We start from the raw sequence: 26311 nt of genomic DNA, 5'->3' as shown, positions 1-26311 counted from the left end.
TGATGGAGATCCAAGACTTGAGTGAATGCAGTGAATGTTATGAATGCGAGGGATTAGGTCAGCCGCAGAGTTTCAAAGTAGCCCAGAGTCACAAGACAAGACTCTCAACGACAATACGTTTTCATGTTTCCCCACAATGAAATCAGGGCGGCGAAGGGGTGGGCGGTGTAGGTTGTTAATACAGTTATTTCTCCTTTCATTCTTTCGTCATTCGTGATATATCCAGACAAACTTGGGGGGATGATGCATCTCACCGCTGCATTCCAGCATTTTCAAAATTACTCACAATTATTGGCCCAAGGGGGCGCTACAATTAGGCTACAGGTCAACATTAAAAACTTGAATAACCAGTCCTATCTCCTACACCTCAAGTTGGAATGACATGAATATTGGTGCACATATCCAGCCACAAATTGCCCATGGTGTGACTGCATCATTTGTACAATCAACCAATATGTAGCTATAAATATAAAAAAGAAAAGACAACCAGGCAATACAGATGATAATAAGAAAAATAACAGCAGCAACATAATAGTAATAGAAATATAAACATTCATGCATCAGAATGTTTCAGAATAATTTCCGGTTAAGGGCTTCCCCTGGACAATCAGTGTAGTATTGATTAATTCTACAATAAATATGTGATCAATGAAACTGTATCATATCCATCATGTCAGAGGTGTATGACACTGACTGTCCCATATCTGATTTTTAATAGAACAGCAATTTTGGCTCCATATAAAAGTTGAATCCTACAGGACACCATTGACAGCCATAGATTTTAGACTGCACACACACACACACACACACACAAACCTTTGAATATGTTACGTCAATACTCTATCACTTGCTCTCACACACTTTTGATTGCGCACACACACATGGCTGTACACCTGGTGGTTGTTGGCAGCGTCCATATGTGTGTCAAAGGTGAGGCAAAAGGTAATTATCTAGCTAATGAGATTGAAGGGAATGGGTTGAAGTGGCCTATGTCACTCCGTCACTCTTTCTGGTCTGTCACTCTTTCTGGTCTATGGTGCAGTTTGATTGATTACATATATGTAGAATTGATCAAATCAATACTATAATGGTAGTCTAAGTGAATTCCGTGACCTGAATTGATTCCAATGAGACATTTTGATCAAATGCCATAAGTATGCCTTAATACAATAACTTTACTTGTAGAGCAGCTTTTCAAAAACAAAGTTTTAAAGACATTACATAAAAAAAGAGATTGAGAGTGAAAGAGAATTCTATGAAATATTTCAATAATGAATTACTCAAAAAAAAAACAAAGAATTAAGAGTCTAGGAGTTATTACAGACAGCAATTTTATAAAAAAAAAAAAAAAAAGGTTTTAAGAAGAGATTTAAAAGACTGAACGGACTTAGCTAGACCAAAACCCATATTGGTCAAACCCAAGCACCTAGTTTCAGTTATTTTTGTGGACAGATATATTTCTATCATACAGATTAGTTTGTGCATAGGAAAAAAATACAGAACTTGCAGATGTGGTCATGTGCATTACTAGCTGTTGACCAGAAATTTCAGATGGAGGAACCAAATGTACAGATAAAGTGATAATGTGTCAGGACCATGTGCACTGATGTCTGATCTCATTATCAGAGCATATTTATAAATGGCGGCGGCATTCGTAGCTCCCAGCTCCTTATGCCCCATGACTCTCACATGAGGCCAGCTGAGGATGAAGCAGCCCAGTCCAGGCCTCCAGGCCCCAGCACTGCTCTTCATGCTGTGTACTCTCCGATAGAAGGCCTTTATGGCTTTTACAGACCGTTATTCATGGGGTTTTTTATCAGCAATCGGACATGTTCTGTTCTAGCCCTTGACCGTGCTCATAGTTTCTTGATGGATGAATTTGTCTCATCCTAGATGTCCCTTTTGCCCCCGTTCTGCAGGCCAGTTTGTTAAAGTGGCAATGAGTAAGGTTTTACTGTCCAGGGTTCTCTCCAATGACTTTCATCCCTCGCTTCTGCCACTGTGTATCAATTTCCACACATCCACATTGTTTTTCTAAAAATATTTTCTAGGAGCCAGGATTGGAATGTTTCCAAAAAAGAAAGAACAAATAAACAAATACAGTGGGATATGATCATTTCAAGGAATAGGACACGTGCCTCTTGTGACCCGTGTCACCTGTAGCTGCATAATCTGAGGGGAGAAGTGACCATGGCTTCTGTGAGGGATTGGATTGGAAAAAGAAACCTGTACCATATATGAGAGAGAGAGAGCAAGAGAGAGAGAGAGACTGACCCATCAGAGCACTGATATGCAATAAAATGTTCTTTGTGTTCTTTCCAATTGTTGTAAATGGTCAGATTTAGATAAAATCAGTTGAAGACATTTTATTTTTATTGAAATTTACTCCATTTACGACTGAGATGTTCATCTCAGTCTAAACACAATCTGAATCAACAAGTAACTCACAGTTCTTTTTCATGTTTTATTGAAGACTTTTTTTAAGCATTCAAAGCCTGGGCTGGAAAAAGTATGTGAACTTTTAAAACTTAAAACTGACTTCTGTTAAAGGGGGTAATCAGAGTCGGGTCAATGTGATGACATTTAGATATGGGTTGGAGATGCCCAGCCCTATCAAGAAAGCCACTAATTTGGTTACCAACAGAGTCTGCTCTTCACAACAGAGATCTGTTGAAGTGAAACATGCCCGGAGAGATTTCAAGAGATTCCAGAGAAGTCTCAGAAGAAGGGTTGTTGAAGCTCATGAGGCTGGAAAGGGCTATAAAAGCATCTCTAAATATAGACTTGGGCCTCCATCAGTCGACAGTCAGGCAGATAAATGGAACAAATGGAACAAATTCAGCACTGTTGCTGCTCTCCCTAGGAGTGGGTGCTCTGCAAAGATCACTGCCACACAAATCTCAAGGAGGCGACAAAGAACTCTAGGGCATCAGCTAAGGATCTGCAGGAATCTCTTGCACATGCTAATGTCTGTTCATGAGTTCACAATAAGAAAAGCATCGAACAGGAGTGGTGTTCATGGAAGGAAACCACTGCTCTTGAAAATAAAAACCATGGCTGCCTGTCTCAAGTTTGCTAAAGACCACCTCGATGTTCCTCAATGCTACTGGAACATTCTGTCAACAGATGAGACAAAAGTTTAAAATTTTGACAAAAAGGCACAATGTTATGTTTGAGGGAAACCAACACCAGAATCTCATCCCAACCGTGAAGCATGCTACAGGGAGCATCATGGTTTGGGCCTGCTTCACTACCTCGGGGTCTGGACAGCTTGCAGGTATTGAAGGATCAATGAATTCCAATTTCGTTTGTGAAGTTTGACAGGAGAATACCAGGGTAACTGTTATCTGAAAATTCAAAGAGATTGGATCACGCAGCATGACAATGACCCTAAGCACAAGTAAATCTACAACAGAAGGGCTTAAACTGATGAAAACTTACGTTGTGGAATGGCCAAGTCAGAGTCCTGACCTTAGGCCTATTGAAATGCTGTGGCATGAGCTGAAGCGAGCCGTTCATGCCAAGACATCCCAAAGATATCAATGAACTGAAAGAGGAATGGTACAAAATACCTCTCAACCATTGTACAGGTCTGGTCAGCAGCTACAGGAAACGTTTGAGGTTATTGCTGCCAAAGGAGATTACACCAGTCACTAAATCTAAACATTCACATACTTTTTCCATCCAAGGCTGTCAGTGTTTAAACAAGGTCTTTGATAAAAACATGAAAAAGTACAATTGTTTCTGTGTTATTTGTTTGTTCAGATTGCGTCAGAAAATCAGACCACATTTTGGGAGTAATTACTACAGGATTTTTTTCCCCCAACTGTATATCCACGGGCATTGATAGGGCTGTTGATCAATGCCAATTGTTCAACGCTTTCAAACCTCCGCCCTGAGTTTTGCAATAACAACTCCCCCCATCCATTGGATTTTCAAGACACTCCCCAACCGCCCTCCCAAAGAACAACTTTAAGAACTTTGCTTTCAAGAATTTTTTTCTTCGGAAGCAAAATAAAGAGACAGTTTAAGAAAATACTGACAAACTATGATTTTCTTAAGACTAAACTTAAGAAAAACGTATCCAAACACATATTATTACGCCGCTGGTGATGTTTGAACCGTTCATACAATGGTTTTTCATTGACGTTTCGGCAGAATAGATTTCTTGAATTTCAAATCACCCCCATAACCAACAAATTGTCTTTACAAAGATGACATTTTTTGTCAAAAAACATTCTTGGTAAAGTTGGTAAATACGCTGGCTAACCATGGATGTAGAGGCTAACTGGCTGTGCAGCATCAGTGTCAACTGAAAATAACATCAGAGCGGCCGGATATGTCAGTCACTAGGGATTGGTTAGGGGAAAATCAACCATTCAGCCTAAGGCAAGTGTATCCTTAATTGGGATTTGTCATGAGTTAACATGACCAAACAAATTTTAATTATTCGAAATTTGTAATAATAATTAGATTGAACTATAATAAATGAGAATTCATTCTTCTAAGGCACTTACTCTATGGCTAAGTGTCTTGATTATCATGTCTGAATAACTTCTATATTTTAGGCCTCAATACAGTGTTATTTTGGCACTCCCTTGCTATGTTGGCAGAGGGTTAGTTCAGTGTGTCCTGATGCTGCCAGGGGATGTTTTCATATTCCAGCCCCACATTGCCATACTCAAGCAGCCTAATGTACAATTAGTCCTATCTATTCCAGTAATGAGACCTTTGCCTTCAGCTTTTTCATCTCTGAAAGCCATGGTGAGCAGAGCAGACCGCATTCGCCAGGTCACAAAGCCATTTGCCAGGTCGTAGTCTGCTTCCATTACTACCCCCACAACCTGCACACACACACAGTATACAGTATATATTAACTCTGGTCAGCAAGATGGAAGTTTGAGTTTTTTCAGTTCTTGTTTCACTGATGTTTCCTCTCTGTCTGAGCTTTGCCCTTCTAGCTGAGGACTTTCAAAGCCTCACTACAGTTCCAATTCCACTGCAGGGTTAAGTCAACACAGCAGTTGTATTTTCTGTATCCTACATTAATAGTGCACTGCAAATAAAGTGTAGTGTTATATGTATATACTGTCTGTGTGTAATGGTTACCAAAGTCTTCATTCCAAATAATCATTATGTTATTGAATATAGGACAGAGTCTGAAAATTACCACCCGTCAAGCACCAAATACTGGTAAAATAGGCTATGTGTTTGGTGGATAAATCATTAAGGGTCAGGCGCTACACTGGCCGGTAACTTTTTGAGACAATAACATTTGAATGGCTCAATTATATACAGTCTTTGGCCTTTGTCTGTTTTCAAACTTTGTCCCTGCTGGCCACCATACACTGTCTCTGACTGTCAGACAATCAAATCAAAGCAAAACAATGCCACTGTATCAAACAGGCTCCTGATTCCCTGATATGCTGCTCTATACTAAACTTCCTGAATGGTTAACCAGCCTAACGTTAGTTGAAACTTAACGTTATTCCCATGTAACGACACATAGCAGGTGTAAGGCCACCTGAAACCAAGACAAAAAAGATCCATTGTATAAGTGAGAGCAAGTTTTAACGTCTGCTCTTTTTTACATCTGGTCTTTCTCTTTATTGAATTTTTCAGACAGCACCTGTCAGTATACAAAATAGGATTGAAAATGGGTGGAATGAAAAATGTGAAAAATCTATATTAATTTTGGCTGGTAAAAATTGTTCTTGGCAGGTAAATTTTTTTGTTTACCAGCCCTTTGCAGGTGTGCCAACAAGTTTATTTCGGACACTGATACAGGAGCGATGTTGGTGTTTTTTGCATTCATGAGCTGCAGTTGTGGAGTGTCCATGTGAGCGAGTGTGTGTTGGTCTTGGCTGTGGATGGGTCCGATTCAGCCTGGCCGCTGCTGCTGATTATTGGAGCATCGACTGCCAACAGTAGCCAGAGGGGAGGGCTGATGTGGACTTGTCATCTCCATCACTGACTTGATTTGAGAGGATTCCCCTGGGAAACACACACACACATACACACACACACACACACACACACACACACACACACACACACGTGCACACAGCGCTGTGTGGTTCTCACAACACCTTCCAGCCTGCAGTGAAATTGGGTCAGGCCACAAAGCAGGCAGTTGTGATGGAGAGAAGCGAGGGGAAAAATGGTGGGGAGGGGTTTGAATTAGGGTTTTGAATGAAATGAAAATATGTCAAATGCAAAAATGTAATAAAACCTGAAATATATGCGGTAGGGAAGAAGCCTATCAAATGACACAGAAGAGCTGGGAAGACAGTAAGATGGAACTTGTTTCATACCAGAGCTGTGTTAAAGTCTACTAGTCAAATTTAAAGTTGCACTAGCCAATTTTGTACATCGGCAGCCACGAATAGCAATTTGAATAACTGTTTGAATTTTGAAAACTACAATTCCTAGAAGTCCTGTAAGGTGACATCAGTAAATGAAATGTCTTCGTCTTACGGGGCTTTCAGACCAGAAATTAAATGCTTTGTGCAAGGTAGGGCGCAACCTCGAGTGCACTACGTCATGAAGAAGATAGTGAACAAGAAAGAAGTGTGTCATTTTCTGACCGTCTCTCAAAAACGTTCCCCATCCAGGAGCAGAAGACGAAAGCCCTTGCAGTTGGGTACTAATACACACAAAATCAACTTCTCCTCTGTCCTTTTGCTGCTTGCAACGCATTTTTACATAAAAACTACGTCTAGTACAGCTTTAAAGTCGGGCTCCAGCAAATCTGTGGTGTCGAAATGAGACTGGACTGAATGACAAGCTGTAAAGTTCATTGTGGCATTTCTCAGTTTTCTGGCATGTTCTTTAACGCATTGGTGTCAGAAGGAGTGTAGGGGATGTGCAAAGGTGTTTGTGCAGTTACTTTCTTACCTATAAAACATGGCCGTTTTCTTTGACAGCATGGTGCTAAAAGTAGACTGTTGTGCATACGCATTTGTGTCGTCTCCTCTGCATATTCTACAGTTACACTTACTTGAATCTCCGATTTTCTTAGGTGTGGGCCAGTTTAGCCCACCGATACTGTGGTTTTGTCATCTGTCATCCTCTTAAAATCTTGCCTACTGCAGCTTTAAGTTCCCCATAATCTTTATTTTGAGATGTACTGATGGTCCTCTCCTCTCCCCAGGGGGAAGTTTGCTGTGGTCAGAAAGTGCGTGGAGAAATGCACGGGTCGTGAGTACGCCGCAAAGTTCATGAGGAAGAGGCGGAAAGGCCAGGACTGCCGGACAGAGATCATCCACGAGATCGCGGTGCTGGAGCTGGCCACGGCCAGCCAGCGGGTGGTGGATCTCCACCAGGTCTACGAGATGGCCTCCGAGATGGTGCTGGTCCTGGAGTTGTGAGTATCGAACCCAGACAGGAAAAACACCTCACCACATACTGACAAAAGCCGTCTTTCCGTCCAACTGTCACAATAAAATGTGAAATAAATGTGTTTGCTGCAACTAGGTTGAAGAAAATACACTTAAAAAAGAACATCCATGAAAAATTGTTTTTCAAGAATTTATTAATCTTGGACAAGTTGTTACAATTCTTTATTATCACATAATTTTGGCCATATTTCATGCTGCCTGAAGACAAAAACAAACAATTGCACTTGGCAATATTCTTGGCAATATAATTATTAATTTGACAAGTTTCCATTGCCATTAATCACATTTTTTTATTGTCAAAAAGCTTTTCCACCTCAAAGGAGCATAAAAACATTTTTGCGATATTGAGAAACTTTATCAAAATTTGCTTTTACCATCCTGCTTTTCGAACTTGGATGGAAACCCAGCTATAGACTCACTCACTGGGCATAAAAAACATAAACGCACTGATTGTACATTAAACAAACACACACATGTGCAAACATCCACATGTTGGATAGATTGGCTGTGTTGTACTATTGGATGTCATTGATGAAACAGATGCCATGAAACAGCATCAGCAGACACAGAGACCAACTGAATCTGAACAGAATGCCTTTTTCAATAACCTCACAGATTGTTTTGTTCCTCTAGGCATTTCAGCACATAACCTAGGGACAGTGGCTGAATTATTTGAATCTCTAATATCGCTATGATGTTTTTTAAACTAAACAGTGGTCTAGCACTCCACACTGTATGTAAGTAGCCATGGGTTATCTTTTAGAAGCCCAGGTTAACTCTTAGCCATTTTTTGTTTTCCATCCCTTTCATGTTAATTTGGACTGTTTTTACATGCATGCACCGCAATTAAAGATATTTTTTTACTCCGTTTTGCCATACCTCTCACTCCCATTCAATTCCAAACACCATAGAAACCAACTCCCGAGACTTCTAATTTGGTCGGTAAAGTTAATCCATCACTGTGAATGAGAAGCCAACAAATGCCAATAGCTAACGTTCTCTGTGGTTACGATACAACCTGCCTTCTGTCAATCACAACCCAGTCAAGCAAAAAGTTGTGCAAACCAAAGCAAGACACTTCTGCCAGCTAGTCCATACAATGAAACAGACTTGATTTTACACAGTTACGGCTAAAAATGTACTGGAATGCAATGGAATTTGATAGTAGAAACGTTTTCAGCTATCTAAAACATCAGCGGTAAACGTCAGGGTTGGTGTCAGTCCCTCAGAATCAAAGAGCGAGGGCTTCTTTCTAGCATCTTCTTTGCACCAAGAAACATTCAACAATCATACAGGGAGAAATCCATCGTAGAAGAGGCAGAGAAGCCTCAATAGACCAGAATCCAATGCAGCCGTAAGGGGCATGACCCAATGTCCCAATGTTCACAAACTAGTCAGCTAGCTAGCTATATTTATATGCCCATATCCCCACCTTTGATTGAAAGCAACAAATTCATGCCCCTTCTCTGGAGATCTGGGAAACACAGGAAATCACTAACTGAAGTAGAACGAGGCAGTTTGAGGGAAAGTGGGTACACCAAAAAAGTTAATTACAACACATCACAGATTGGTGATATATAACCATGTAAGAGTATCTGAGGTTGGAATTTTCTTTAAAAGACCCTATCTTCTATATAATTTACAACCGTTTGATGCTACTTACTATGATGTATGCTCTGAATTTCAGTCATATAGATTGTCAGGCCAAAAATGTCGGTTTCCCCTTCACTACATCCTTGGTTGGCCAGAGAAAGACAGAATTGTAAATGAGTGACAGTTTCAAAGGGAAAGTGTGAGAGGAAAATAGAGACAGAATAGCTGAAATGTTTTAGTCCTGGAGAGCTTCAGGCCAAACTCTCATGCTCCACCGAACACTAGCTATTCCAGCAATGTGCCTCGCCTGTATCCCCCTACACGCAAACACACACACACACACAAACACACATTGTGTTTGTGGGATATGGGTGCGATTGACTGACATTGAGTCTTCTGGTCAAGAGGTGAAGGGGACAGCAGGGAGGACTGACAGTCGCTTAGCTTGTTAAATCTATCAGTCACACTGGTTAAATATCTACTGAAGAGTCCAGTTATTAAAATGGACATGTAGGGAGGAAAAGAAAAATGATCACACACACACATACACACACACACACACACACACACACACACACACATCCAAGCATCCTACTATACCCAGTGTGTGGACTACAGTAGCTCCACCAGTTGTCCATGATCTCATCTCGCTGGTCACGTTATGCCTGGCCCCTGCTTGACCTGGTTCCCATAGCGTGTTTGTGTGTGTGTGTGTGTCTGTGTGCGTAGAGGTCATAAGCAATGAATGACAGCTGATCCGGACTGTCTCAGTAGCTTTTGATTTAGCAACATGCCTTCAAGTGTTAGAACAACACAGATGTGTGTGTGTGTGTGTGTGTGTGTGTGTGTGTAATTGTGGCATGCCAGGCTGATCGAGAAGCACCCCTCCCCACCACCCCCCCTCGCAGTGTGACTGGCATGTGCCCTATTGGATTTTGCCAGTATCTATCGCCATAGCGAGACCCACCGATTCTACACACACACAGACACACACACACACACACATACACACACAGTCATTCAAACAGTTGAGCGCATGCCACTAAATCAGACGCTATTGGTAGAGTCTGGATCAGCTTTCATCTATCGTTTATGACCTCTACACACACACACACACACACACACACACACATATATATGTACATATACTGTATATATTTAAACATATCCATGAGATTACCATTGGTTATGCCAGTGTTTTCATTGCATGGACACACACTTCCCTATTTGTTTGAAAGAGAAACAGACCTTTTTTTCACTTAATGACATAAAATTGGAATTGTAAACGCCACTTAGCTGTCTTCCTAAATTGTTCTAGCTGGTATGTTTCAGTTGGCTGAGCTAGTTTGACCCAGGAAGGCTTTTTTGTTGCCCTTTTTTTTTCTTTTCACTGTAGGGTGGACTATAGATCTGTCTCCATTCGTTCGTCCATCACACCCGATATATCAGACACCACTGATCAGGTTCCAGCATTTTCAATTTGACACTAATTGCCCCAAGGGGCGACTGCATCATTTGTACGATCAACCAATATGGGGCACCACAAATGCCAAAAAGCAAAGACTAGCAGATAATACAAATGGTCCTACAAATGTATTATATACTTGAAACATTGACCTTTTTCACATTTACATAACGATGAGGGTCTGCGGTCTAATGTGGGTCTACTTGGGGGTTCATGACATGAAAATGATTGAGATGCCCTGGCTCTAACGCTGCATAGTGAGGGTTTGTAGCAAGAAGCACAGTAATTGTTCACGTCACTGAAATTATGACAAGCTGAGCTGCACAATGGCAGATTGATTTCGACTTAAGTGAGAAAGTACTGTATGTTGGTTCTCTTGCAAAGTCAAACCCTGTTTGCACTTTACTCGCTCCAAGCACTCAATAAATTGGATTACATTTCTGTTTACACTGAACTGTAGTCCCAAATTGTATTCCGTATTAAAATGAACAGACGTGGCCGAGCCGGGGAGAGGATAGAGGAGCCAGCGAGGCTTAGTTAGCGTTAGCGTTAGGGGATAATTGATTAGCCTGGTAGATTAGAATCTAAGCTACGAAAGGACAAGGACTACCCCAGTAGTGCCAGGGACACACTCTTTTCCACAACTCTATTTTGGCTGATTGGGTTTACAGTAAATGACAAGACCATAGTCACTAGGGATGGGGGACATGTGGGTGAATATGCTACCATTGCTACAATGTTAAAGCTGCCAATCGCCGATATTTTATGATGATATTCAGTATCTTTAAATGTGACCATTTTCTTGCCCAGAATAAAAAGTATTCATCTTGAGTTAGGGTGAAAAAGCCTCTAAAAAACATTTACAGTTGCCATGTTTTATTTCAACAGTCTGCTTCTGTTATTTTATTCTGTCTTTCATTCTGTCTGTTCATTCTGTTCGTAGCATTTTACAGGATTATGTGCTGTCAGTGGCACATGCCATACAGTGCAGTCTGCCCTGTTAAGAAGATCCCATAAATGCCCCTTAAATGGTCCAGTCCCCCCCCCTCCCCCACCTTAGTCCATAATCCCAATCCCGAAGGCATTGTTCACAAATTGGATAATCCAAGTTTAACCGGCGCACTGAATGAGGAGAGCGCACAAACTCATACATCAATGTAGCGCTCACTTGAGCTGGCCCAGTCATGCATTGTTCAATGAAAACATGCACACATACATACAACCACCTATCTGTTTAAAGCTTCCACACACACTTGGACATCAGTGCACATGTAGACACTAGGGTTTGACAGATATGGGTTTTGAAGACCAATACCGACATTTTTGGATTGTAGCTGCCGATATTCAGTATCTTTTGAATTTGACCATTTTCATGCCAACAAAATTCCAACTATTCAGTGTTTCCATCAGAGTTGTATTCTTGTCAGGGTGGAAAAGCCTCTGAAACAGCATTTAGACCACTGGAGCTTTAGGACTGATTTTAAAATTTTGCTGATTGCAAAATGGCACATATGGGTCTGGCCCTCGTTTATATCTCTGATCTTTTAACTCCCTAGCCAGTGTGCAGCCTGAGATCCTCGGACAACCACTTTAAATCACTTAGCAACCACCTGGTAATACCTTAGCAACCACTTGAAATCACCACTCAACCATCTAGTAACGCCCTAGCAACCATATATTCAATTTTTATTCATTAGTTAATTGATAATCCGAATTGTTTTATCTCCTCCTGCTTGTTTTTGCTCTCCTTTCCTTTTATTATCATATTCCTATTTCTATTGCTTTATTTCATTCCTTTGCTGTTCTTTTATCTGTAAAGCAGCTTTGTAAACTATTTTTGAAAAGTGCTATAAAAATAAAGATTATTATTTAAACATATTCATGCATGCACATGTGGAATCCGATCAAAATGTCTCATTCGAATCAATTCAGGTTAATACACAACCAATATAGTATTGATCAATTTGACAATAAATATGGAATCAATCAAACTGCATCATATCCATCATATCAGAGGTGGACGATACTGTCTGGTCCATATCTGAGTTTTTAATAAAAGACCATATCAGCCCAATATATCAGCAAACTGAGATGTCAGTCTAACCCTGACACACACACACACACACACACACACACACACACACACACACACAGAGGAAGCTACAAAATCCATTCACCGCCTGCTGAAAATAAAGGGATGAGTGCCGGATGGAAGCGATCCCTCGTGTGATTGCCAGGGCTCGTGTCAGCACCATTCAACACAGAGAATCAAACCCCCCTTTTCTCCTTTCATTTTTCCCCCTCTACATTTTTTTTTTTTATATGGAAGGGAAATAGAGCGGAATGCATTCAGTCTTTCTGGGGAGGGATGTTGTTAACAGACTCTCTTGTCTGTTTTTTTTTCTCTCTCTCTCCTCGTCTTTTCTTTCCCCGACAGCTGACGGATATTTCGGGGCAGTGGGGCAAATGGCGAAGAACAAGGGTAGAGGGGAGGATGGGGATGAGGATCAACTTGACATTATAGGAAGCTATTCATACCGTGATGAGATGGAGGGAGGGATGGAGGGCTTGGGGGTGGGGGGGGGTGGGGGGGGTGGGGGGGGGGGGTGCAAAGGGGCCAGGGATCTTTTTCATGCTGGTAAAGAGAGAAAGAAAGAGATAGAGGGAGAGAGAGAGGGATGAGGGAGAAAACAGATAGAAGGCATAGAGAAAGAGAATGAATGAGGGAGAGCGACATAGGGAGCTACATGGCCTCATTGCCTGGCCGAGCTCCAGCTGGGAGTTCATTATGTCAGCTGAGCTGGGCGCTCGCACGTGACCGGCCGAAGCGTGGTCGCTCGCCCAGAGAGAGGGAGGGGGGGGGGTGATGCTGCATTCACATCCAGTGGAATGACTTTATGGTTCAAAACAACAACTTGCTTGGGAGCGTTTATGCGCATTGAAGGTTTTTGTCAACTTTTGGTCGCTCCTGATGAGCTTTTTCACACTTGACACACATGAACTTAGTGATGATACATTTGAGTTTGTGTTTTTTTGCAAAGCAAAACATTGCAATGTCCAGCACAAACCAAAAATCCAGCAACGACCGTCCTATCCATCATATTAGAGGTGGACAACACTAACTGGACCCAGATCCCGTTTTTAATAAAATGACAATATAGGCGAACTGATGTATCGTTTAAGAAGTCTAGAATTGGTGTCTTCTATCTGTATGTTTCAGTCATTTTTGTCCTAGTCTCTGCACCCCGTAGTAGTTCACCCCACCCCACCCCACCCCTTGCCACTCCCCACACCCCCCCGTCATTGTTAGTGTGTGTGTTTGTGTTTACCGTATGACTGAAGCAGGTCAGATATGAAGAGGATTATTTAGGTCAGCTGCCGCTCACATTTTTTCGCTTCCTCGTAGATCGTCCGAGGCCGAGCGTAATAGGCGGGCCGATCAAAGCCGGATCGATCCGTTCCCACAGCGCTGCGGCAACATCGATTTCATTAATTACATTAGCAGCACGCCGATCAAACTCTGACTGCCCTCTGGCCCGCGTGAACCCGACCTCTCACGAGGCTTCAAAGCCACTCTGTCGAGCTTCGACAGCGAAATACAGGCAACTGGCCAATCTGCTTTTGTTCGGGATCGTTTGAATGGAGCTTGTTTTTTTTGTTCTGTTTTTGTTTTGTTTTTTTACGTAGATTTCTGCTAGAGAGGCTGACCCATTTAGTGAGGCTACTCGGTCACTGGGGTCTTCATTCAAAATGTCCAGTTGATTAGCTTACCTCTATTTGAATTGCTGAATTGTCTTCTGAAGGCCGATAATACTGTTTTGGATTGAAGCTGCCGATAGCCAATCAATTGTTATTGTTATAAATTAACAAGTATTCAATGTTTACCCCGGGATTTTATTTTTGTCATGTTGGAAAATACTGGAACAGCATTTACATCATGGGCCACTAAAACTCCCCATTTCAATCCAGGACAATAATAATAACAATGCCTGGTCTGGAAAATGTATTTTAATTCAAATTGTGCCACTAAACTGTACTTGTCAGTACCTTAATCCTGTTCAACACTGCTAAGAGCACATATCAGAATTAGGGATGTTGACGAAAAATCGATGATCGATATTCAGTAGTACTGAAAACGAGGGTTCGACCGACATGGAACTACAGGGGCTATAGGGGTGTTTGGTGGTCCTACAAACTTCAGTGGAGTTTAAACTGACATAGGGGTGAGTAGATAATGATTTAATTTTTATTTTGAGGTGAACTGTTCCTTTAAGGCATGGCAAGGCAGGTTTCATTGCAACTTTTAGAGACTGCCAGCCCCTGAAGCTGTTGAGGGGAAAAACTGAGAAACCTCCATCATATCAGAGGTGGACAACACTGACTAGACCATATTTGATTTTTAATAAAAGGCTAAGATTGACCCCATATATCGGTCTAACCCTGCTGATAACACAACCCCAATGGGATCTTACACATCAGAATGTGTACAGAATAATATGCCTGTGTAATTATTGTATTTCCAGTCTTTAAGTTAAGTTCCTATGTACTATAACTTCCAAAGCAGACACACAGGGAGTGAGGTGTTGTTTTCTGTACTACACATTGGATCAGATGCAGTCTGATCCTCAGAGGAATGAACTTACACACACAGCTGCTTTCGGCACGTGTATGTGGAATGTGTGTGTGTGTGTGTGTGTGTGTAAGCATCAGATTAGAAGGGGTTTCCCCCCACTGCCCAGACATTCTCTCATCTCTCATTCTTTCATACTCTGACCTAATTATGAATTGGACTCATTCTCCTCTCCTTATGTTCCCTGGTTTTACTCCCCATATTCTCTCTCTCTCCTTCTCTCGCTCTCTCATTTGGAAGCAGTAGGTCATAATTTCTGGCCCCACAAACAAGGGAGTCTGTGTGGGGTTAGACGGGTGTGTGTGTGTGTGTGTGTGTGTGTGTGTGTCTGTGTTAGAGTTGGACAGTAACCAAATTTCATTTTTGACTCACTACCATAGGCTTCCAGTGTATCCGAAGACTCACTGTGGAGGACCAAATGTGACACAGTAATATGATATTGAATTAATTTTTTCGAATGTTTTGTAAAAAAATAAAAAAATAAACACGTCAAAGTTGAAGCTTCATTAATAACTACTGTTATGATTTTTGAGATCAAATATGATTGTAAGACCTTTCTATAAATGAGGCACATGGTTCTCTATCAGAAATACTAGGTGAGTGTTGCACTGTGGGAGCAATGTAGAGCTATGAATGAAGATATTATTATTTGGTTAATGTGAGAACAGCAACATTGTACAGGGTTGTAGTTGAACCTGCTGCCTATGGTCATATAAAAGTTGAAAATCACAAATCCCAGAAGTCACAAAACTCAAGATGCAATTTGTTTTATATAATAACACTACATTCATGGCTTAATTGAAGCATAAATAAAATTGTATGACACATGGTGTTAGAACACATTTTCCAACATGGTTGAACAAATAAGTTGACCATTTCTGGGGGAAAATAATTAACCTTCAAAAAAGTCTGTGATGAGAAGCCTCCTCTGTATTCCACCAGCAACAGTGTTTTTCAAGTCAGAGACATAGCTTATTTTTAGCCTTTCAAATCCACCCTAGGGTAGTTAGCTAGCTACTAGACCTAGCTAGCTAACAGTGGCTAGTGTAACCCAGTTGGTGTGTAACAGGTTAGATGGCTACTGTTAGAAGTGCTCTAAGAAAAAAATGTAAATCATTTAAGAGACCGGCACAAAGGTAGTTACTAAAGTTCAGTCAGACAACTCACGTAAAACAGATTTATTGACAATGAATGCATATAGATACAGAGTTCAGTATGGAGTCTTGTCTCTGATCCCTGTGAGCATACACAGGGTTTTTCCTGGCTCAAAATGAGGCAGAGGTGGTACTTTAATCCTGATCACGTGCACACTTGTACGCGTACCTCCCTTAGGCTAAGGTACGGAGAATGCCATTTGTCCCAGTTAACGGCCATGCCATTTACAGTAGGCCATTTGTAGCTGTATTCCTCCTATACAACAGTAAGAACTTTTGCCTCAAGTCCATGCCAGGTGGGTCAAAAGGCTCCAGAGTTCAAACCACAGTAAGAGCTAAGATAATTTTTCCAGCATATGTTGTTGGAGTCTGACCATGTGGTCGGGAGTGTTTCAACAGATTCTCAGTAGCAGCAGGAGGGATCATTACAGAAACCACCACTCTACTTTTGGTCGCTGCCTCTTGTCCATGTACAGTTACTGCAGAAGACTTTTATGTTGAATCTGCGCACTCAGAGGAGAGACTCACTGATGCATAGTTTTAGTTTAAGTTTCTAGCAGAGGTGTGACTAAGTCAACTTTGCTCGAGTCCCAAGTCTCAAGTCTTGAGGCACAAGTCCAAGTCGGTCTCAAGTCTTGAGGAACAAGTCTCAAGTCAAGTCCAACTCAGGTCCATGTCATTAATGTCTAGTCTCAAGTCTAAATGTAGAACAGCAAGTCAAGTCAGAACAAATCAAGGGTCCAGTATCAATTTAATATCTTAAAGAAAACTAAATATCTAGGACTTTTCAATGCAATATGGTTTTAATAGGATAAAAACTTGGTAAGAGCATCATGAGTTTGATTTCTATAATCAGTTTCAACTTCAATAAATTCAATCATTCCATACAAATTCAGAAAACACAATTTAAATTCAGTCGTCTGCTGGTATAAATCTCATCACTTTCAATCTAAGTCATTTACACAAACACAAGATCTCAAGTCAAGACTTTAGAAACCTTTTCAAGTCATCAAAGTACATCAAAGTCAGAGTCAAGTCTCAAGTCTTCTCTTCATGCAAGTCTCAAGCAAGTAAAATTGTGACTCGAGTCCAAGTCATGGGACTTGAGTCCCCACCTTTGCTTTCTAGAATTTCAATTTTAAATTCTAGTGTCATTTTACAGCATTCTCAATTTCAATTTGACTTTGACAATTCAAAAAAGTCTTATACATGCTTGTACGTTGCAGATGTGATCTTAGATGTGATTTGACCAAAGAGCAAAAGGGACACAGTGCGATAAGCAGACTGATATATGGTGTTCAAAAACTTCTTGTGAACTTCTACCTGATCTCATAACACAAGGCTTCAGTTTGAACCTCCAGGCTGTATTACCGGTGTTTTCATTTTTAGTCGCGCCGAAGTCACTCTTCTTCTCACCTTCAAAAAACCAAAACACACTTGTTCACCCTCCACTTCCTCTCCACCTTCCTCCCCTCCTCCCAGATAAAAACCTAATTCATCGGCACCCTGAGGGGACGCCTTGTCTATTCCTGACTGCCCTCTCTTTCTTCGTTCATCCACCCCATCCCCCCCCCTTCCATACCTCCTGCTAATTGAGTTTATCCATCAAGGGTTTATCTCAGGGCGCAGGAAATTAAGCGTAATTTTGTCTTGCCCCTGCCGAGTTAGAGCGAGGACCGTACGGCAGTAGTTTTAGTCGTTCTGATTGGTCCGGACCGTCTTTCTTTCGCCGTTTCATTTCCTTTCATAATCACTACCTTGTTTTCCTTTTCGTGGCTGCGATCAGAGGAGTGGAGCGTGGAGATGAAGCGATAGGCCGACGGTACAAATGACCATATTCAAGCGAAGCTCATAATTAGTTTGCTATCTCTGGAGGTGCTCTGCTATTTCTGCCACTGCCTCCAGCAAGTCTTAACACACACACACACACTTACGCAGATAGTGATTTATTGCCGTGGTGTCCTGTGAGATTCGCTATAAAAGACTGAAGTTGGACAAGTTTCATAACAATTTTGGTAAGCTTGTGGATGGAATAGAGAGTGCTGATATGGGTTGTTGGAGGCTGATACCCATATTTTTGGATTGAAGCTGCCAACAGTCGATATTTTGTGCTGATTCTGAATCTTTAAAGCTACACGAGCTTTTGCACATTAGTAGCTCCAAATGGCAGCGAGAGGTATCTGTTTGAAAAATGTTTGAACTTCCAATACCTGGAAATCCTGTGAGGTGATATCAGTAAACTGCACACTACACGCATATGTTAATTAACCGGGCCGGTCTGCAATGCTTTATACCAAAGGACACCAACGGGACGAGAGAGACAAAAGCTGTAATGTTTAAGGCAGGGGGTCTCTGCATTGAACCCCTAGATGGCAGTGTTGCATATAGTGTTGCTGCAGATTTATTGTGAACCCTGTATGCATGACTTACTCTCAACATTAGGCTACATCACCATTTATGTATACAATCCCATATTTGCTCCAAGACTGATTGAATCATTGTATTACTGCTTTAGTTATCATAATTTGATGGAGGATTTCCATAACACTAACATCGCTAACAGCTGCATACATAAAATAAACACAAAAAAGGCTATAGTGCAGCCATGGGTAGTCTTGGTACTGGACCTGTCTGGCAGCTTCTGCACCACTATGGATTTGGGGTTTGGTCTGTGGCTCAACTTCCGCCTTTTTACTACTCTCTGCTGTCTTCCTGACCCTGACACCTTGACTCTCTTGCTGTCCTGCCTGTGATATTGATAAAAATGGACATTATGCCATACAAATTTCATTAGATGTTTAAAGGATTCCTGCTTCAAAAAAGTGAGGTGAGTGAGCAAAAAAAAAAAAAAAAACGAACTTGTCATCAATCTCAAGCACCACACAGGTGGAAATGACACAGACAATTAAAATAGAATATAACTTGACATTGAATAAGAAAACAAATAATGAAACCTAAAAAACTGCAACAATATGACGGTTGGTGTGACTGACCCTAACCCTAACCACGGCAGCCCTACTGATATATCAATCTAACCCCTATATACACATAAACACAAAATAAGAAGATTCTAACCCTGATTATGTCTTTGCCTCTTAAGACCAACACACAAACACATACAGTGCATCACGCTGCTGGCTACCCAGGCTGACATCTGACCTTCTGACCATTAAACTTGTTTTCAGCTCCTTCTAGAGGCAACCGAGCTCTTTTCAAGCCTCTCTGTAATTACCCCCAGACCTTAGATCAGCTTAAGTGTTGTCGGGTAGTGTCAAGGTGAAGCATGACTTCTTCTCCCCTGTGGAATACCTAAGGGCTAGACCGATATATGGGGCTGATATTGGTCTTTCATTAAAACTCAGATGTGACCCAGTCAGTGTCGTCCGCCTCTGATACAATGAACATGATGCAGTTTGATTGATTATATATTTATTGTAGAATTGATCACATACTCACACATACTACACTGTTGTCTATGGAAAGGCCTTAACCTGAATTGATTAGAATGAGACGTTTTGATCGGACTCCATACAAGTATGCATAAATAGGTCTTATTATTAGTAGTAGTAGTAGTAGCAGTACTAGCACTATCATTCTGGGTTTCAGTGGAGAGTTTTAGTGTCCCATGATGGTCTAAATGCTGTTTCAGAGGCTTTTCCACCCTGACAAGAATACAATTCTAGGGGAAACTGTGGTTTGTTGGTCAGGTACATTCTTCAAGATTTATAACTGTGTGTTGTTAGTGATTGTCCGCTAGATGTCTACTTTATGACCTCCATCCATTTCTGTGTGTGTGTGTACACAGCGCGGCGGGAGGTGAGATCTTCAACCAGTGTGTGTCAGAGCGGGAGGAGGAGGCCTTCAGTGAGGAGGACGTGAAGAGGCTAATGAGGCAGATCCTGGAGGGAGTCACCTTCCTCCACCAGAACAACGTAGTACACCTCGACCTGAAGGTCAGTGGACACACGCACACACACACACTCTTTGATTAGTCCATCTTATTTTGTATAGTCATTCAGATAAGATAAAGCTGTATTGATCCCCGTGGGGCAATTATATCATTACAGCAGCAAAATAGTAATAGGATGCAGCAAAGTAAAATAGGATATGAATAAGAAATGGGAGTTCTCTATTGCAGTGGTTCTCAACGTGGGGTCCAGGGACCACCAGGGGTCCTTGAGGGGGTTCCAGGGGGTCCCCAGCAAATTGATGAATTGTTAAACTTCACCATTATTTCATTCATATGAAGTTAACACAATTAGAGAATGTAGAAGAATGACTGTTTTGATCATAGTTTCACTGTTATGTCTCTACCCACCATACAAATAGTCATGGAATTCTGGACAAAATCAATGCAATCATGCAGATTTGGATATGTGAGGTTTTCCTTCCTAGTACTAACATATTTGATCTGCGTCTGTCAGCCTCAGAACATCCTGCTGACTAGCGATGCACCTCTGGGCGACATTAAGATCGTGGACTTCGGTCTTTCCAGGATGGTCTGCAGCCATCAGGAGCTCAGGGAGATTATGGGAACCCCCGAATACGTTGGTGAGTGGTGGCGCTGAATCCCAACTTCAACCACCTTTGCATTGATTTAATTATTCATAATAACTGGTATGTTTCTGTATGTCTTTGCAGCTCCCGAAATCCTGAATTATGAGCCCATAAGCACAGCAACAGATATGTGGTAAGAAAGCTGTTCCATGTTCATATGATAAGCTGAATAGGTTTGCTATGTTAATTCCAGGGATGCCATGTTAATTCTAGGGCTGATGTGACGATCTTACATCATCACCAGTTAAAACATTTTTATGATTTGCCTTCACATTCAGATCATAGACATCCTGATATTTTCTAGTAGCTATAATCCAGGAATTATTTCTATTCCCAACTTTCACTATAGCCTACTATTTACATTCACTGCTTTCACCAAACTTTTTACGCAAGTAACTTTCCTACCAGCCTGAAAGTTTAACATTTCCTGGCTCAGCATCTCATTTGAATGCATAGCAAAAAAGGCCTTCTGCTGCCTTCAAGTGCTGTTGGAAATATCATAATTACAAGTTGAGCATACTTGAGCGACCTGGTGGTAAATACTGGGAAACATTGTAATGAAAGGATATAATAAAGCTAAAGTTGAGATTTTTTTGTGATACCTGAGTCAGAGTTCTGCACGGGTCCAGTTTTGCAAACCCGCACCCGCCCGCACCCGCAAAGCTCAGCCCCGGAACCGACCCGTTACCCGCAATTATCTCCAAGTCAAATCCGGACCCGCCCGGACCCGTTAATATAAGACCCGCGACCCGACCCGCGATTAAACACACAGGCTACATACACAGTCACTTCGAAAGGTATCTGTCAATTGGCGCAGCACCTGTGCTCCTGCAGCTATCGACGTGTTTCCTCAGCGACGAAGTGCCTACCTTGCGGCTATCAAAAGCTAAAACTTTTTGGCACTTTTTACAAGCAGCAAAGCCACTGACAGTGTTATTCTCACAGTCTCTTATCACACCAAATTTCTCCCAAACGTGCGACTTGGCCTTCAACGTATTGTCCACAATTTGGTATTCACCACTGGCTATTTTTGCCTTTATGTCATCCATTTTGATCAGATGTCCTAGCTAGCTAGCAGCTAGCCTACATCGCTGTCCTGTCACCTGTCGGATCAGTGACGTCCCATTATTTGGCCGGATGTGGTCAAAGGTTGTGTCGTAGGCTTTCACAATAAAATAAATCCTGGTGGCTGATTAGGCTTGATAATATTAGCTGATTTAGATGTTAAAAATACTGTACAATCATTTTCATTTCTGATTTGTCCAGGAAAAAAAACACATATGTTTGTTCTCACCCGCTGCCCGCCCGCATTTAGTTCATTTTTACCTGTGCCCGTACCCGTGAATTTATATAAATATATTTTTCACCCGTTACACAACTTTTTCGCGGGTACCCGACCCGGTGCAGGACTCTGACCCAAGTTGCTCGGATGTGCAGAGAGCATGGAAGACAAGTCAATAACTGATGGTCAAAGTGATGCATTTTATTATGATGTTATTGTTTGGCATTCTGTAGAAATAATTAGCTTCGATGTATGTTTCTGTTGTCAGTCTTTGATTAACTTTTAGCTGTCACAAATTTTTGTTTTTAATAAATTAAATTCACTTACACAATGTGCATTTTCTCCTGTTCAAAGACTGTTGTTGGGAAATTCCTTGCAAAAAAAGTTTTATTATTATTATTATTTCTTTGAGTCTTACTTTCACTAATGACTCAAAGCAGTGCAGTGAAACTAGAACTCATTAAAACAGGTCTGAAAACCTGTTAAAAGTTATTATTTAACTTGTGTTTAATAAACCAATTTTACTTTTCTTGTTGGCAATTTTATGACATTTTATTTTCTTGTTGGCACTTGAGTACTAGACACAAGAGTGTCTAGTACTCAAGAGTACACAAGAGTACTATACTGTTACAATTTGGGTTGTACTTTTCAGTAACGTATAACCTAATCTTTGAAAAGCAAAATGAAAAATACTGCAATGCATATTGTGAATCATTAAATTATCTGAAAATAATCCCTTTTGCTGTAGGAGTGTCAGAGTGCTAAACCTTGCTTTGTGCTCTCTATTCAGGAGTATTGGGGTTTTGGCCTATGTGATGCTGACGGGAATCTCTCCGTTCCTGGGCGAGGACAAGCAGGAGACGTTCCTGAACATTTCCCAGCTCAACGTCAGCTACACCGAGGAGGAGCTGCAGCAACTGGACCGGGCCGCCCTGGCCTTCATCCAGACGCTGCTCCGCAAACAGCCACAGTCAGTCAAGAGACATGAAACTTTTAGACAGAAAGGCCTTTATTCATTCATCTCAACAGTAATAGCATTGATTGTGTTCAAAAGTTTGTCACTTACTGCACTGTAGAGCTTTACTTTCCTCCAGTTTGCCAGTAGCACTGCTCTCCAATACACACTCAAGAGTCAAAGCAAGCTCCAACAGTTGAACCCAAAAAGTGATTAAAACATGTCTTTTCAATATATGTTTCACTTTAATCATGTAAGAAGAGGCATTAAGTTATTAAAATGGTAGATATCTCATTTTGAGGATAGGAAAAAAAAAAAGTCTACTACAATTTTGATATATTGGCAAGATTGTATGACATCAAATTAGCATATGACGTCATCTGGTAACATTTTGAGCAGCCTATTGTTACTTGGAAGAGTTGGCAACACTGAACTGTCTCAATTTACCTGAACAAACTGTTGGTTTCTGGCTTTGTTAGCTAGCTAACTAGCCAGCAGGCTAATAATTTAGCAAAGCAACTGATGCTAATGTTAATGTGACTACTAGCCACTGTCACTAGCTTCTACTAGATATGTTAACAAGGGTGCAAATCAGATTTGTTAACAGCAAGACAGCTGACCAGATACTATGGTTAGCTAGCTAAAGAGCTGACATTATCTAAACACAAAATCAGTCAGATGTATCAGTGGTGAAATGATCAAAAACAGCACAGAAATTAATTAAAATATCATTCTTGACCTGGTAATCTGGCTAGCTTTTTCATTATTTCACATCTACATAGCATACTCTGATATACAGTAGCATGACATGGCTAACTGGTTTGTTCATTATCTAGGCTAACCTCTACAAAATATATGATATGCCATGACAAGCCTGGCTAGTTTAATCAATATCTAGCCTTTATATAGCATATAATATGGCATGACAAGCCTGGCTAGTTTGGTCACTATCTAACCTCTTCATTGCTGTACAATACTATAGCATGATAAGCCTCTGAATATCCAGATTTGTAATGATTTTCACCTCTGCTAACACTTTTCATTGTCCTTGTAGTAGGACAGGAGGGCATAAATCTCTTCTGATCGTATGATTGCTAAGCTTATGGGGATTGTAGTAGTTGTCATGGAAGCATCATTAACGGGTGATGAAAAAGCTTATTTCTCAATATGGATGTTGAAACATTGATTAAATATAGATAGTTTATTGTCCTCAGTGAGGATAATCTTTTGGTTGAGCATCAATGACAGTTACAGTCACACAATGAGACGTTTTCCTACCCAGTGGAAGACACTTAGCCTACTCGATACCACAATTATCACCAACAGGTGAATGGTTGGTTAATGTGGGGGAAAAAACTCTTCCAGAATGACAGTAACATGTGACATTCCAGCTCTATTCATCTGTCTGTCTGTCTGTGTGTCCTCAGGGATCGGGCCACAGCAGAGCAGTGTCTCCAGCACCCCTGGCTTCAGTCCTCAGAGCCTCAGAAGACCCAGACGGTCAAGGAGATCCTCCCAGCGGAGGTCCAAGACGCATCCAGCGCCACCAGCAGCACCGCCAGCAGCCCCGAACCTCCCGCCAGCCCGACCAGGGGCGAAGAGGAGGAAGCGGAGGAGGAAGGCCCGGTGACGGAGGAGCTGATCGTGATGGCGGCCTACACCCTGGGCCAGTGCCGCCAGTCGTCGTCCTCGTCCTCGGAGAAGGACGCCTTGGTGGCCGAGCAGAAGGCCATCTCCAAGCGCTTCAAGTTTGAGGAGCCCTTCAGCGCCCTGCAGGAGGTCCCCGGGGAGTTCATTTACTGATGCACCACCCTCCACCAACCTTTGACATCCCCGTCTGAAGGGGAAACCAGTTAGTGTTGTCACGAAACCAGAATTCTGACTTCCATACCAATCCTAAGTTTAACATCTAAAAATTCGATACTACGGCAAACAAGCAAAACCATCAAGCAATGTCGCAGAACAACCACTGTGCTTTATTTTAACCAAAAGCACCATAAATACCACATGAATATCAATAACCTAACTTCATATTCATCTTTGCAATGAGAACAAACAACAAAATAAACGTTAAGAACTTGAATAAAACCGTGCAATGATGTCTTCTAAAATCAGTGAGATGTTTTGCTAAGTTACTTGACTTGGACAGCTTTGTAGCAACTTCCGCGCAGGGATTTTGATGTCGGTCCGGTGTCTATCTGTCGGTCCTGTAAGCCAAATACTTCCATATTTGGCTCCTGGCACCAGTTTGTCAAACAGTTTAGGTAGACTGGGATCCAGTTCAAGACGTGGTAGAGTTCAAGACGTGTTGAATGTTTCCAGAGCCAGACTGAGTATCTGTCTATTCAAATCCTCCTCCTCCTCTTCCAATCCACACCTTTACGTTCGGTTGAAGTATCGAACGTTAACAAAATTAAATAACGAATTCAGTCTTTCGCAGTGGTATTGAAGTCGTGTTGAAATTTCCGGTTAGCGTGACAACACTACATCCAATCGCAAATCGACTCCTCCGCGCAGTTTAAATGTACTAAAAATCTAGCCAGCCTGATCACTCTGAGGTTATACGAATTCAAATATTCCCTTACTTATATAGGTATAACAGCAAAAAAACAGCAAACAGTGATCTACCTTTCCGATTTTTTTCTCTTCTTATTCCTGTGAATGTAATATTTCCAGCAGCAGCTTCAATGGAGTTTGGTAGTGTTTCAGCGATCTAAAACATCAGCGGTAAACGTCAGGATCTGGCGTCAGTCCCTCAGAATCAAAGAGCGAGGGCTTCTTTCTAGAGCCGCCATTTTGCACCAAGAGATGTTCAACAATCATACAGGGAGAAATCCATCGTAGAAGAGGAGAGAGACCAATTTCTCCACCCACAGGAGCAGGAGAGAGACCAGAATGCACTGCTGCCACGAGACATGTGGAGTAAGGGGTGAAAGGCATTCTGGGAAATGTTGGTCAAAATTGTTGGTGTGGGTACACCAAAAATTGACAGCACAATTTCCCCTTTTAAATCCTTCACTTAAGCATTTGTAATATACTATATGTATTAGGGATACTAACATGGTCCAATATAGTCACTTATTCAAATCAATAAATGCATTTAGAAACTATACCATTCCAATCATCATCCATCTGCTATATACTGATGACCGAAGGGGTTGATTTGCAGTTGGGACTGTTTGTTGCACTTATTAAAACAAATCAGGAGAAGCAAACTTCTCTCGCTTTCATCCCACCATATGATTTCTGAACTCATAAGCCAGACCAATATCTGT

General features: G+C 41.4%; 1 protein-coding gene across 1 annotated transcript in view; it reads left to right on the top strand.

Moving 5' to 3' along the window:
- Positions 1–24839, top strand: part of stk17a (serine/threonine kinase 17a) — a 43736-nt gene extending 18897 nt beyond the window's left edge. The window contains exons 2-7 of the mRNA XM_071920206.1: positions 7154–7366; positions 20048–20195; positions 20667–20793; positions 20884–20932; positions 22872–23051; positions 24464–24839. Of these exons, the coding sequence (XP_071776307.1) occupies positions 7154–7366; positions 20048–20195; positions 20667–20793; positions 20884–20932; positions 22872–23051; positions 24464–24839 (1093 nt within the window). The remainder of the gene's footprint in view (positions 1–7153; positions 7367–20047; positions 20196–20666; positions 20794–20883; positions 20933–22871; positions 23052–24463) is intronic.
- Positions 24840–26311: the final 1472 nt, after the last annotated feature.

This window comes from Centroberyx gerrardi, chromosome 22 (genome assembly GCF_048128805.1).
Source record: "Centroberyx gerrardi isolate f3 chromosome 22, fCenGer3.hap1.cur.20231027, whole genome shotgun sequence".
In the NCBI taxonomy this organism is placed as follows: Eukaryota; Metazoa; Chordata; class Actinopteri; order Beryciformes; family Berycidae; genus Centroberyx; species Centroberyx gerrardi.
The sequence above is the reverse complement of the archived record's forward strand: the minus strand, read 5'-3'. Positions and strand labels throughout refer to the sequence as shown.